At 39.0% G+C, this 14212-nt stretch overlaps 1 protein-coding gene across 1 annotated transcript in view; it reads left to right on the top strand.

Annotated features, from left to right (window-relative positions):
• The window catches only part of ZCWPW2 (zinc finger CW-type and PWWP domain containing 2), a 153443-nt gene that overhangs the window by 67934 nt on the left and 71297 nt on the right, over positions 1-14212 (top strand). Inside the window, exon 6 of the mRNA XM_027958145.2 lies at positions 4933-5092. Coding sequence (XP_027813946.1) covers positions 4933-5092 — 160 coding nt within the window. The remainder of the gene's footprint in view (positions 1-4932; positions 5093-14212) is intronic.

The raw sequence follows: 14212 nt of genomic DNA on the forward strand, positions 1-14212 counted from the left end.
AGGGTCAGAACTCAATCTTATCAATGTCTTGGAGTTATTCTTTCTCAGAAGAGTTCATACTCTCCTATAAAGCTAAGAAAGCTAAAGAGCAATTGATACAGAATCAAGAAATACCTGCTTAATCACTGTATAATAAAAGCAAATAATAGTTAAGAGAACATCACTTTCTTTGTCTGTGGTCAAGCTCCATGAAAAATCTGATTGTAATAGTCCTATTTGTTGCCACATCATAAAATAACACACACTTATAAAAATACTTATGCAGTCTCTTTCCTCTGAGTTATGCCCATTTGAGTTTGAGGATGGGGCTGTTTTCGCTGCTAGGAACAGAAAACCATAATGTTTAAGGAGTCTTAGAGCAAAGAAATTAAAGGTAAAAAAGAACTTCATATCTCAGTATAGGAAAGTACAATGTCAAGCAGAAGCTAGGCATTTTACACAGATATTTTGCAAAGATTTCTCATAAATATGAAAATTAAAGAAAATACATTTGCATTCTAAATACTATGGGCTAAACAGTTCAACTCCGTCTGTAAGTTAGCAAGCCAATCCAGTGTTGCTTTTTAGATATAGTGTATATATTTAGGGCTTCCCAGGTGGCGCTGGTGGTAAAGAACCTGCCTGCCAGTGCAGTAGATGTGAGAAACCTGAGCTTGATCCCTGGGCTGGGAAGATCCCCTGAAGGAGGGCACAGCAGCCCACTCCAGTATTCTTGCCTGGAGAACCCCACGGACAGAGGAGCCTGGTGGGCTGCCTGCAGTCCTCAGAGTCTGACATGACTGAAGTAACCTAGCACACACACACATGTATTCGTTCACAAATCAGATCTCTACTACATCTTTTTATTAATAGTATTATAAAATATTATTTCTTATTTGCATACTTACATACTTTTGTATGTAAATATGTGTATGTATGTGTAGAGATGAGAAACTCCCTTTTCCCATTGGTCCCCGGTGTTAGGTACAGCAAAGAGATTTCTTGGCAAATATAATAGTAATTTAGTGATGAGTCCAACTCATCCATTTTGTTTCCTATAGATTAAGGATGAAGCTCAAGTAAAATTTGCTGTCTCCTTAAACATCCAGACTACAGTTTGAAAAATGTATTTGTTTCTCCTCATTGGTTATAAATATATGGCAGCCGATATCATGCTTAAGCTTCAACTTCTGTTGCAGGCAGTAGCTATCTTAGATCATTTCCACTGGATAAGCAAAGTATAAAACATCAGTTTCTTTGTGATATATTTTCTGTTCTTTTGAAATTTCTTGTGCTGCCTAAGTTTCCCACTTCCTGCTGCAAGTGGATTTCAATGCCCAATGTCTGTTTGACCTTGCTGTGTTTGTATATTTTACCTCCCACCGCCCACAGGCTCTGAGATTGACTGTACATTTTTCCTTGTAATTCTGATATCCTTCCCTTGGGTTGTTGACTCTTCCTTTCCCTGTCCACCTTTCAGCCCCGACACAGCACTTCAGAATTTCTTCTCAATATGAACATGAAAAGTCAGGAAGTAGAATTGCACAGTGCACGATCAGCGTTGACAGTTTTGGAACTCAGATTGAGGTCAGAGTGAGGGTGAAACTGGACATCAGCTTCTTTCTTCAGTTACAGCAAATCAGAGCAGATGATGGATGTAGCAGCTGGAGAGAAGTAATCAGGTTTTCTACATCTATTGCCTCTGCTCAGCTTTCCCTGCCGTTTGGTACATTCTGTTTTAGCTGAGATATGCAAACTTGGAGTCAGATAATTCCTTTGCATCACCTGAAAGTGCCCAAGTTATTTGGGCATTTGATAATGCTTTTCATAATTCATCTTTAAATCAGTGTGCAGTATTTTCTGTAATGTATTTCAAATAATGAGCAGAAGCTTTTCTGTTGGCATCTAATTCTTTTTAAAAGTCATCTCTTTATATTTTATAGAGTAATTAAATTGAATACTCTTGGACCCAATAGGTTTTACTTAAAAAATAGTATCAGAGTTTGTGTCAGAAAAGTAGCAGCTCATCTAATACATAAAAACTACCAAATATTTATTTTTTAATATAAATTTATTTATTTTAATTGGAGGCTAATTACTTTACAATATTGTGTTGGTTTTGACAAACATCAACATGAATCCACCACGGGTGTACACGTGTTCCCCATCCTGAACCCCCCTCCCACCTCCTTCCCCATACATCCCTCTGGGTCATCCCTTCTTTCATGTGTTAAATATCAGAAATCCATTTTCTGAGACTGTTTTAAATTGAATGGAGTAGGTACTGCTTATAATTTGGTATTGGGTTGGTAATAATCCTTTTTAAAATTTCAGTGAGGTGCAAATCACCTAATATTAAACATGAACCCCTTATGTTTTATAAAGAGTTTAAACAAATAGAATGTAACAATCACAGTTGGGTTACTTTTAAAATAGTTATTGATCATGTCGAAGGACCCACTTGTTCCTTGATTACTTGTAAGTTGGGTATCTCCATTGCAGCTACCACTCAGTCATTTGTGTACCTGTTGAAGTCTTCTTTTGAGTGGACTCCTTCAGAAATGTAGATTTCTAAAATAGGTTTAAAATATAAATTGAACTCAAGTTTCTCTCTTAAGCACAGTCCAGTACGAGTTGCCAAATAACAGTAAGATGCTGTGATGTGAGCCTAGTGACAATCAGATGGTCCTCTTCATTTAGGTTCTGAACTCTCACTTGACTTTCCATTATCATTTCCACTTCTTCCCAAGTATTCGACTTTTTTGGATGTCAGGTTGTTGGACTTAGTTTTCCATTCTCTGTCGTCTCCACGTGTTCTCAGTCATGTCCGAATCTTTGCAACCCTGTTGGCTGTAGCCCGCCAGGCTTCTCCGTCCATGGGATTTCCCAGGCAAGAATACTGGAGTCGGTTGCTATTTCCTTCTCCAAGGGATCTTCCCAACCTGGGAATCAAACCCACATCTCCTGCATTGTGGGCAGAAGATTCTTTACCACTTGAGCTATCCAGGCCCTTTCATTCTCTAGCCCTTATTTTCTCACAATTCCAGGGGCTAGAACTCTGAGGTCAGGGTGTCAGCAGGGTGATTTCTTCTGAGGCTTCTCTTGGCTTGTGGAAGAGTCTCTCTTTTTGTCTTCTTGTGGTCTGTCCTCTGTGTGTGTCTAGATCCTAACCTTCTTTTTTATAAGGAAACTAGTCATGTTGGATTAGGGCCTGCCTTTTAACTTGGTTACTAGACCTTATCTCTAAATACAGTCACATTCTGAGATACTGGGAGTCAGGACTTTGACATATGAATTTGGGTTGGTGAAAGGGAAAGTCAGGTCGCTCAGTCATGTCTGACTCTTTGTGACCCCATGGACTGTAGCCCACCAGGCTTCTTCGTCAGTGGGATTTTTCAGGCAAGAATACTGGAGTGGGTTGCCGTTTGGGTTGGTAGGATGACATAATTCAGTCCATAATGATGGTACTTTATAATATTTTAATTTGCCAAAACCCCAAAATGTGTAAAGTGTATGTTCCTTTGAACTTTGAAACAGCGCGGTGAGGACCCAGAGTGACAGTAAGGCCTAGTTACCTGCTAGAGGCCTCATGTCTGGTACAAGGCAGACCAAGATACTGGGCCTTCTAACTTGAACTTCACTGCCTCTCTCTCTCTGCAGTACTGCAGACTGAAGTAGAACTTGATCATCATCCAGATTTTTGTATGCTTGGCTGTATTAGCCATGCATATTTTGAATCTTGATCTGTAAAGTTTAGTCAGATTGCTACTGTGCATCCCTAGTCACAGGCTTCCCCAGTGTCTCAGCAGTGCAGAATCCGCCTGTAATTCAGGAGCCACAGGAGACATGGGTTCGATCCCTGAGTTGGGAAGGTACCTTGAAGGGAAAGGCTACACATTCCAGTATTCTTGCCTAGAGAATTCCTGGGACAGAGGAGCCTGGCGAGCTACAGTCCATGGGGTCGCAAAGAATCAGACACAACTGAAGTGACTGAGCTCACACACGTGCATTCCTTAATCACAGCTTGCTGATCTTCCTTCTTCATTCTCTGAGCAGTAGGTCAGAGTCTTCTGTGATTGTAAGAAGGCTAAAACTTAGTGGATGTATATGCTGTTTTTGCCAAGTGGGAAACTGAAACATATCAAGGAATTTCTGAAGGTTGTGTCATGAAAGAATGCACCCCTAGAGATTTGTTTTTAGTGAAGGATAAATGTTATTCGCAGTCTTCCCTGGTGGTTCAGATGGTAAAGAATCCACCTGCAATGTGGGAGACATCGGTTTGATCCCTGGGTTGGGAAGATCCCCTGGAGAAGGGAATGGCTGCTCACTCTAGTATCTGCAGTATTGAGGATGCTGCGGTTCCATTCGGTCACTGCCAATGGAACATATGTGGTGGGGAGGATAACTGCTGCGGTGGGAGGCTAAAAGCAGAACTGCTGCTCTTGTTTCTGCTTTTCCCAAAGTCACTACAATGTCCAGTGTCAGCACCCGAGTCACCAGTCCCCTTTGGCATCCTGGTTCATGGATTGCCAGCTCTCTCCTACCAAGTCAGTGGGTTACCATTTTAGTAGTTGATCATTACAATTTGTGAGAGTTGATTCAAGCCTGCCGTGAATCTGATGACTCTTTTTCTCTTAACTTTACTGTTAGCAGTGCCAAAATGTCTCTTACAAACCCTGGAAATCATTCTTTTGTCTCATGATTCTTTCTTCTCACATCTTATGAATATCTTCAGTATGTGACTGTTTCAAAACTTTCTATATTTACAGAGATACAACTGATTACTTGTATCAATTGAATATTCTACTTAAAATACTGAAGTATGAATATATTTAAAATTTGTAAAAGTTATTAAAATTCAAAGAAGGAAGTTTGACAGATGATTTTGATAGATGTATTAATGTCTGCCCTTTTTAAAACAAGAAAATAATTAAAAATATTTTATTTTGAAAGTTGGCCAGGGATACTTTGCCCTGACCCTTTTAAAGGGAAGTATGTGACCTATGACCTGGATGGAGATGTTGAACAATATCATGTAGAATTCCTGGGCGATCCACATTCGAGATCATGGATAGATGCGGCATTTGTTGGACATTATAGTATCACATTAAAGGTAGGTACAGTCATGTCAAAACTGTATTCTTCTGCTTGTTTTTAATGATGACTATTTTCTCTCATATCCTAAAAGGTATATAGTTCTTTACTTTTATGTTTATATGAACGAAATAGTATGTACTATTTGTTTAAACTCAAATATTGGTATTTTTAAAACAGCCTTTTCAAAGAAAGTATGAATATAAAAATAGCCATGAGGTAGTTTTAAATTTTATTTCTCTAATGGCTATATAGTATAAATCAACAGAGCGCTCTCCATAATTGCCTTTTGAAACAGTTTTAAGATTATCATTTGATAATTTTTCAGTTCTCCTGAGAAAACTCTTAAGTTATAGCCCTAGCTCACAGGAAGGATTAATTATGGAATGCAACCAGATTTTTTCAAATTTCAAACAGAATATTTCATTATACTAACTCCTTCAGTATTTTTTTATTCTTTTAAAACTGTTTAAATCACAGTCTATAATTAATGAATAGACTGAACTCTCAAGTTGATGAGAGTAAGTGAATTGAACCTATTTTCATGGGTTTGGTTTAGTTGTTATAAATTAATTTAATTATCCATATCTGTATTCTAATACTGAAACTTTTCATCTGTAAACTATGCTTTCATTAGAAATCTGATTAAAAAGTAGATATCAAAAGTGTGAATGCCTTTGACTCAATTTGGATGTTCCTATTATAGAGTGAGAAGTATATATATATTCAGATATGCATAAAAATGTATGTACATTTAAGACATGCCATTTAGTCCACAGTATAAGTAAACCTGTGGAAATTTGAGGTACTTGCTGATGGACTTTACTGAATCTCTGACCATACTGTATCTTTGTTCCATTCAGCTTGAAAGCAGTGGGTAGGGAAGGCTGATTCAGTAGAAATGTTTGTGTGGAATAACACCACGTGCATTCCTTTTTGGTGGCTGTGAGCCAGTCGTGTTGGTATGAGGCACCTCTCGGCTCACTTGTTGCCTGGGCACTTCTGCTGACACCCTCAGGAGACAGAGGGGAATGTTCTCCCTCTCTGCCCCTCCCCTTTTCTAAAAGATACAGAAGCCTTCCAGCTTCTCATGGAGCAGACCTTAGAGTCCCAAATGTTTGACAAGTGTGATAAAGAGCAGAACATTCTTCAAAAATTATATTTAAACATATGTAAAAAATCAAAGTGTAGACAGAAAACAACAAAATTCTGTAAAGCAGCTAACCTTCATTAAAAAATGAATAAATTTTTAAAAATCAATGTGTATTTTTAGTTGTCTAAACTAGTGTTACTCTCAGGATTTGAGTTCTGTCAGGATAAATTAAAGTAGTCTGATTCCAGTGAGCATACCGTTGGCCCCTGGGACAAGGGAAAAATCTGCTACAAAACAAAACTAAACTCAAGAATAAGAACCCATAATAAGGTCTGAAAACATTAAAGCAAACTTAGAAAATTTTGCAAATACCAGGAATTCAGGGTGCTTAAATTAAACAGGTTCCTAGAGCAAGAATGAGGACAGAAAAAACGCAGCATTTGTTCCATGTCTCTGGTGCCTGGGTGAGTAACTGCCTGGGCACCCATGGACTCTGGGGAGGCGCCTGCCTCTGCTGTGACTCACAGTACCTACCTATAGTCTCTTATCTCTTACTCGCTTCTTGTTTGTGTCTTCTTCTTCCTGTCCTTTCTTGGAGCTGATAAAAGGAGAATGCTTTCTTCTGTGAGTCTCTTCTCTCAAGACTGAAAGTTTCGTTTCCCTTTACCTCAGTTGGCACACGCCCGGCTGTCCTGCTGGGCTCAGATCCCCTACTGCTGGCTACCTAAGGATCTCCACTTGCCAGGAAGGAGACTCACAGATGACTGACACTTCATTATTCCAGTGAAAAATCAGGGAGCAGAAGAGAAAGAGGTCAGCTCAGGAAATGGTGACAACCATGAAAGGAAAATGGTCAAAAGTCATCCGTATAAGAAATCATTTCAAAATGAATAATGTTAAACTACGTAATACCCAGGGGTGACTGAGATATCCCTGTCCCTTGGAGATGGAGATAGTACTGACTCCAACCTGCACTTCAGTTGCCTAGACTTTCCAGGAATTTAATGCATTATGTCCTCTCTTCACTGGGGCTCCTTCCTCCCCAGATGGTATCTCTGCACTGCACTACATTGATCCAGATACTAAATTCACACTTGTGCCCCCATAAAAATACCACTTACATGAAAATAACATGTATTCAACAATATAGGCCTTCTTCAGGATTTTTGTAGAAGAGATGGAGAACGGTAGCACATTACACGTAACCATCTCAGCTCCTTTTCTAAAAGCAGACAAACAGTGATAAGCATGAGTAGCTCTCGTTGCCCAAACCGACTACAGCTTGCTTCATATATTATTTCAACATTAGTTTCTCCTTATTTGTATCAGCTTAGTTTAACAAGTGATTAAATACTATTTCAGAGTTTTCACTGACTGCAGATTGTATCTATTTTGTGTTTTATGGTGGGAGAGAAATAAACTCTTCTATAAAGATACTATATGCATTTATGAGAAAATAAAATATTTTTTCATTTTAGATTCTGAAAATGTTAACTATTCTCCTTTACTTCATGTTTGTCTAGGCTTTTGCATTTTTTTTTTTTGGTAGTCACTAGAAAGTTGCTATGTTTATGGGACCACTGACATTAATTCCATTGTTGAAAGCGCAGCAGAGCTCTGTCACTGTGAACGAATATGTGTATGAATGTGTGGCTGGTGAACTTTCCCCACTAAATAAAACTGCTCGTCGATGCACTGCGATATATCTTAGAAGAAAGTTGGGGCCACATTTAGATTCTGTGTTTGTAACTTATGTTAGTTTACTCATATAGTTTATTTTTTCATTTACTAGAAAATCAGTAATCTAAAGATAGGTGAAATCCTCTCCCCCCTTTTAAAAAAAAACAGTGATTCCCTTATGGTATATATTCGGAATACATGTCACTCTGGTAATTACTCAGAGAATATAGACATGACATGTGCTAGATGACTGTCAGAGGTAATGCGTGGAGTACAGTTCATTCCTCAATCAGCACAAACGGTTTTTCTTTTATATTTAGTAGGTCCATGTCTGCAGAACCCATTATTTGCAAACTTATTCTTTTGCTCGACAGACTGCATGCCTTAGTTTAGCATTTCTTAAGCGTGGCTTTGCATTAGAAGGCTTTATAGAGTGATGACAGCAGCCAAACACAGCGGTGCTAGCACTGTATCCTACTGGGTCACTTAACTCAGAAGCTCCTGGGTTAAGGCCAGGGCCCTCAGATGGATCTGATGTGCGTCTCAGAGGGAGACAGAGAGAGAAGCACTGACCAAGTTTTCTCAACGTGAGACAGCAGAGTTTTGTTGGTTTATTTCTGTGTGCACGCTCAGTCATTCAGTCGTGTCTGACTCTGTGACCCCATGGACTATGGCCCTTCAGGCTCCTCTGTCCGTGGGATTTTCCAAGCAAGAATATTAGAGTGGGCTGCCATTTCTTCCTCCAGGAGATCTTCTTGACTTAGGGATCGAACCTGCATCTCCTACTTCTCCGGCATTGGCTGGTTTCTTTACCCCTGAGCCACCTGAGAAGTCCTTGCTAGTGCAGTGATGTAACTGTGGTCAGGGCTCACAGGGCGCCTTTCTCCTACTTCCTTTGTTGGTCTTTCACTGTGGTTTTCCTGGAGGTGATGCTGACTGCATCACCTGTCTAACCCAGAAATGAGAGTTTTTCTGAACAAAGCTTTAAAGTCATACTGGTTACTCAACACTATACATAATTTATAGACATTACTGATAAAACTGATGTATAATTTAAGTGTAATATTTATAGCATGTTTTAGTTGATCATCTATCTTATAGGTTATTACTGGACATAAATAATGTACTCTTACCAATGCCTGCCTGGATTACACTTTTCTGGTTATTTATACTGCCAAGAAAATGTAAGTGTTGCACTGCTGGTGCTGGGAGGCTCTTGTGGTAAAATTTAGCTTTTTTCGTCCATGATGTGAGTGGGTTTTTTGGCCATGTATTTCAACAGTCTGCTGTCTTCTCTGTGGAGGGTATACCTGTAGATGTGCAAGCACTTCTTTGGGTACTAGATGTCATTTGGGTATTTGCCCATTGTAATGTGGGGCTGCCTGTGTTTTGCAGACAGATGAAGAGGGAGCAATGCAGTATTGTTAAACGTGTGCTCTGCAACTCCTAGAATTTTGCTTCCTGATTGGGGTAGTCATTAATACTGTTCACCAAAATGTTCCAGGTTTCTGCCTCCCTGTTATAAAGTAGAGATGCAGTCTGATACTCTTGTGCAGGGTGAGGCCAAAGAGTTATGAGTGAGTGAGGAATATCTGAGCACATGGCTGTGTCCAGTGCAACATCCTATGGACTTCTGTCTTGTGGCTCCATGACTGATAACGTTTGAAAGTTTGGTTTGCTGCTCTCTCAGCCTGGATCCCTGGACTACTCTCAGCAAAGGCCTCCACTGCCAGCAAATAACAGATGTGCAGTGTGAAGAAGAAATAAACTGGCCTTATGTTAAGTCCCTAGGATTATTCCGGCAGATACACTGATGATAGCAGAGAGGGTGTTACAGTTCTTTGTAACCTGTATCTTTAGAAGAAGCATTCCTGAAGCTTCAGTACTCCTCAGAATAGGGCCAGATGACTGAGGTCACATTACTCTTAATTTCTCCCAGTCTGTAAATAGAAATAACACAACCTATAGTAATTTAGGGGGTTCACCAATGACTCAGTGGTAAAGAATCCACCTGCAGTGAAGGAGCTTCAGGAAACGCGAGTTTGATCCCTGGGTTGGGAAGATCCCCAGGTGGAGAGCTTGGCCACCCACTCCATTGTTCTTGCCTGGAGAATCCCATGGACAGAAGAGGCTAGTGGGCTACAGTTCATAGGGTTGCAAAGAGTCAGTCACAGCCGTAACAACTTAGCACATATAGTAATTTATCAAATACTTTGGTTTCTTTTCTGTATTATGATAAACATATGGATAGAAATTACCAACAGTCATGATGCACTGACTGTAAATTTGGTCCAGTAAATATCCTCCAGTGGAGGGCTCTGATGGTCAACATGTACTGCAATGACTCTAAAAATTAAACAGGCCCCTAGATAGCAGTCATGGATTTGAACCCATACCATAGGTCAGGGATTGGGTGGATCCTTTTATAATAATATAATGGAACAATATATAATGTGTATATATAAGACATTTATATATACATATTATAATAAAGTACTACATTTGTTATAATAAATGTAGTATTTAAAGGCTCACGGGAACCCCGTGAAGCAGGCATCATCACTGTTGGTATATGGCAGGAACTGAGTCAGGCTGTGTGTCTAACCCAAGGCCAGACAGCTGCTAGGTGATAGAGCAGTGACTAGTGCCAGTGTGTCTAACCCCAAAGTCCATTCTTCTGGTTTATGCCTTACCAGCAGCTTGCATACGCCTAAGCATCAGCCTAATTTATTGTTGAATGTTTTCCACATTGCACCTAATAAACGAGGAACATTTTCACCTTTTAACCCTAATGTGCATGTTGAATGATGGCAGTTTCTGGTCGACTTATCTTTTTATTTGCTGCTGGATGTTCCCCTTTGCAGGACTAGTGGCCAAGCGGAACTCTGTTTTCAGATTACCGTTGTGATAGTCATTTGACATGTCTAGATTAGCATCTATTTGAGCAAGTGTTGTGCTTCTAAGATGTTATTAGGATTCAAACTCTAAGAATGTAGTCTTTAAAAAGGATTAGCAAATTAGTTTATAACTAGATCATCAGGCAGCATTTTGCTCTTAGAGCAATGAAGTAAAACAGGATACGAACTTATTTAGCTTGCTCTCTGTGGAAAGCCACATTTGCCAGAAAAAGAGGTGTGCATATGTGCGTGTGTTTCTGCACCATGTTCCTGTTGGCAGATGAGCTGTGCAGCCACCAAACTCTCCGCACATTTTTATCATTCTGATTCCATATTTAGTATAAAATATGTTGTAATTTTAGTATTATTGGATTAAGATTTTTGTTTGTTTGCTTGTTTTCTAAGCATCCTTTAGTTTTTGACCTGAAGAAAGTTTAAGGGAATTAGAACATGTTTTTATAACTGTGAATTATTTGTAAATAATCTGCCAAGAAAACTCATAGAAATGTATTAGGAGAATGAAGTTGTCATAGTGATTAAAAGGCAAGCTCTTGAGCCAAGTCCTTTGGGTTTGAAGGTTGGCTGTCTGCTTACTAGATATCTGTCCTGAAGCAAGTCATTTACCTTTTACGAGTCCCACACACCTCACCTTAAAATGGAAGTTATAATAGTAGATGCTTCATAGAGTTGTTATAGGGTTAGCTGAGGTTACATGTGTAAAGCACTTAGCATGGTGCTTGTCATATAGTAGGCTTTTAATAAACATTAGTTCATACTGTCATTGGAAGTACAGGTGAAATACAAGTTACATTATTTATTTCCTCTTCCTGGAAACCCACATCTACAGGAGAAAAATTTACCAAGAACAGTAAGGTGGAGAAAAATATCTTTTCTTCTGACTAAGATTTTATGTAAAAAATAACATGATTTTAGTGTTTTTTATCAGCTAATATGGTCCTCCCCAAAATTGAGGGAGATAGGAAGAGGCCTGGCGTGCTGCAATTCAGGGGGTCGCAAAGAATCAGACACGACTGAGCAACTGAACTGAACTGAACTGAGGGCGAAGTGATCATGTTATTCTTTGATTTTTCAGCACGACTGGAAGTGGTCGTTGCTGTGGTGCTTTTCTACTTTAGTGTGAATAAAAGCGGTGAGACTTCTTGAGAGCTGGAGATAGGTTAGAGCCTTCTTAATCTGACTTCTTGGTGAATGAATTGTCCCCAGTATCAGCAATGCCTCAAGAATACTTTAGTTTTATTTGATGGAATTTGGAAGGAGACTAGAAAATATTATCTCTTATGTTCTTTGCAACTGAATAAAACCCGTTTTTTTTTTTTCCTATATCTCTGTTCTGTCTCTTTGATTCAGTCATATTTGTATATGCTGACTTTGCTGCTCCAAATAAACTCTTGAATTCATTTCTGTCATCTCTCAACTTCATCTCTTATGAATTTAGAGAGCTGTGAACTTGTACTGAAGTTAAAAGTCCAAATCCACATAATATGACCAACTTTACTCAGTTGATAAAGGAAGGAACAGGTGGGCTACCTTTCCCATCATCAAATGCAGGAAAAATGTATTAAGCGACAGCCAGATTTCTCACGTTCCTTAGCAGACAGCAAGAATCTTTCCTAAGGAATTCTCAGCTTTCGAGAAGTGCTTATTTTCTGTTAAAGAAACCAGAGTCAGATTATTGTTTTTAAACCAAAATATAAGGCTCACTGAATTGTCTTCAAGGTAGTTTAATCCCTTATGAGTAATTTAATCCCTTATGAAATAAAGCTGCCGTATAATGAGATGTCTCTGTTGAGGTTGTTAAGTTAGTAAACAGTTGCACAGTAACTTTTTGATGCATTCTTCCATCAAGGAATGGTGATGTCCAAAACTCAAAACCATGTAACTGAAAGTCTACAGTTTATATATTAACTTCTCTTTTCTTTAATTTTTCCACTTTAAAAAAAAGTATCTTCTGACCAATTACTGGGAACAGTTTGTATCTCAGGCAAAACCCCCTAAACAGTACAGATTAAACTAACTTTGAAAATAAATTCCAGAATTACCACTTGCTTCCCATTTTGTTCCGCACACAGTATATGAGCTGATTGTGTCACATATTTAACCATCCTCTTCTCCTGGCTGTCCCACCTGCTTGTGTGATTCTATTTTTAAATAGAATCTGAGCATCTGTCTGTAATAAATACAACATTTGTTTTCCCACAAACACATATTCCCTAAAAAACAAGCAAATGTGGAGTAGAAAACAGCAGCCAAGAATGTTAACTCTTTTAGGCCTAGGTCTTGAGATCCTTTAAGCCAAGCCTGACTGTTTTAGGTATCAGAGCAAATGAACACATGACTGATTTAAACCCTTTCTCCTTCTTGTATTTAACATCCCAGCCTCAGCAGGCAGCCTGGCCAGAACCCTGGGAGATAGTGGCCCTGGAGATTTCACAGACCTTAAAAGTGATCAGTTGACCCAACACTCACTTCCTGTGGTTTGTTTATCGATATATTGCTACTACTTCACTATCATTTTTATTGTTGTAATACTGGAGTGGGTTACTGTTTCCTTCTTCAGGGGATCCTTCTGATCAAGGGATCAAAGCCGCGACTCCTGCTTGGCAGGAGGACCCTACCACTGAGCCACCTGGGGTGCCCCATTATCAGTTTAGCAGTGAAATGTGTATATGCCCACCTGCTATGGACTTAGGGATACATTCAGTTTTGTGGATTAAAAATTCTACAGCTTGAGATAAAAGTATGTGAGATGCTTTAACTTGTACATGATAAATAAAATTAAGGTTTTTATTTTTTAATTGTGATGAAATACATGTAATGTAAAATTTACCGTTTTAACTGTGTATCTAGTGGTGATTTAAGTTTGTAACTACTGATTAATAATCCTAGAAAAAAATTTTCCTAAGCAATGTAAATATGACCCGATACAGAAAATGCCAGATGGTAGTTTCCTATCATTTTCAACACAATTTATTTCTTATGATAATGACCTTCAAGCTCTTCATAACATCATCTTTGAGGTTTGTGCAGTGATATCACCTTCTAGTGAAATATCATTTTATAGTCATTGAGCCCATGAATTCTGGAGCCAGATTGCCTGTGTGTGAATGCCAGCTCTTTCACTCACTGGCTCTATGAACTTGGGCAGTGTCTAAACTCAGTGCCTCAGTTCCCTTATGTGTAAAATGAGAAAAGTACCTACCTTGCAAGCAATTGGGAAGTTTAGGAAAAAAAAAAACAAAACAACAACTTTGTGAAGTGCTTCAGACTACACCTGACACTTGGTACTACATGAGCAGCACTGGCTAAATCAGTGGATAGAAACACCAATGGGCTCATTAACAGTAGAACTGCTCTGGACCTAAAGTACACAGTCAACCCCTCCCTGTTGTCGATAACAGTTTCTGTCTTGTTTTCTTGGACTGCAGAGGCTGTATGATAAATGTTTACA

This window comes from Ovis aries, chromosome 19 (genome assembly GCF_016772045.2).
Source record: "Ovis aries strain OAR_USU_Benz2616 breed Rambouillet chromosome 19, ARS-UI_Ramb_v3.0, whole genome shotgun sequence".
In the NCBI taxonomy this organism is placed as follows: domain Eukaryota; kingdom Metazoa; phylum Chordata; class Mammalia; order Artiodactyla; family Bovidae; genus Ovis; species Ovis aries.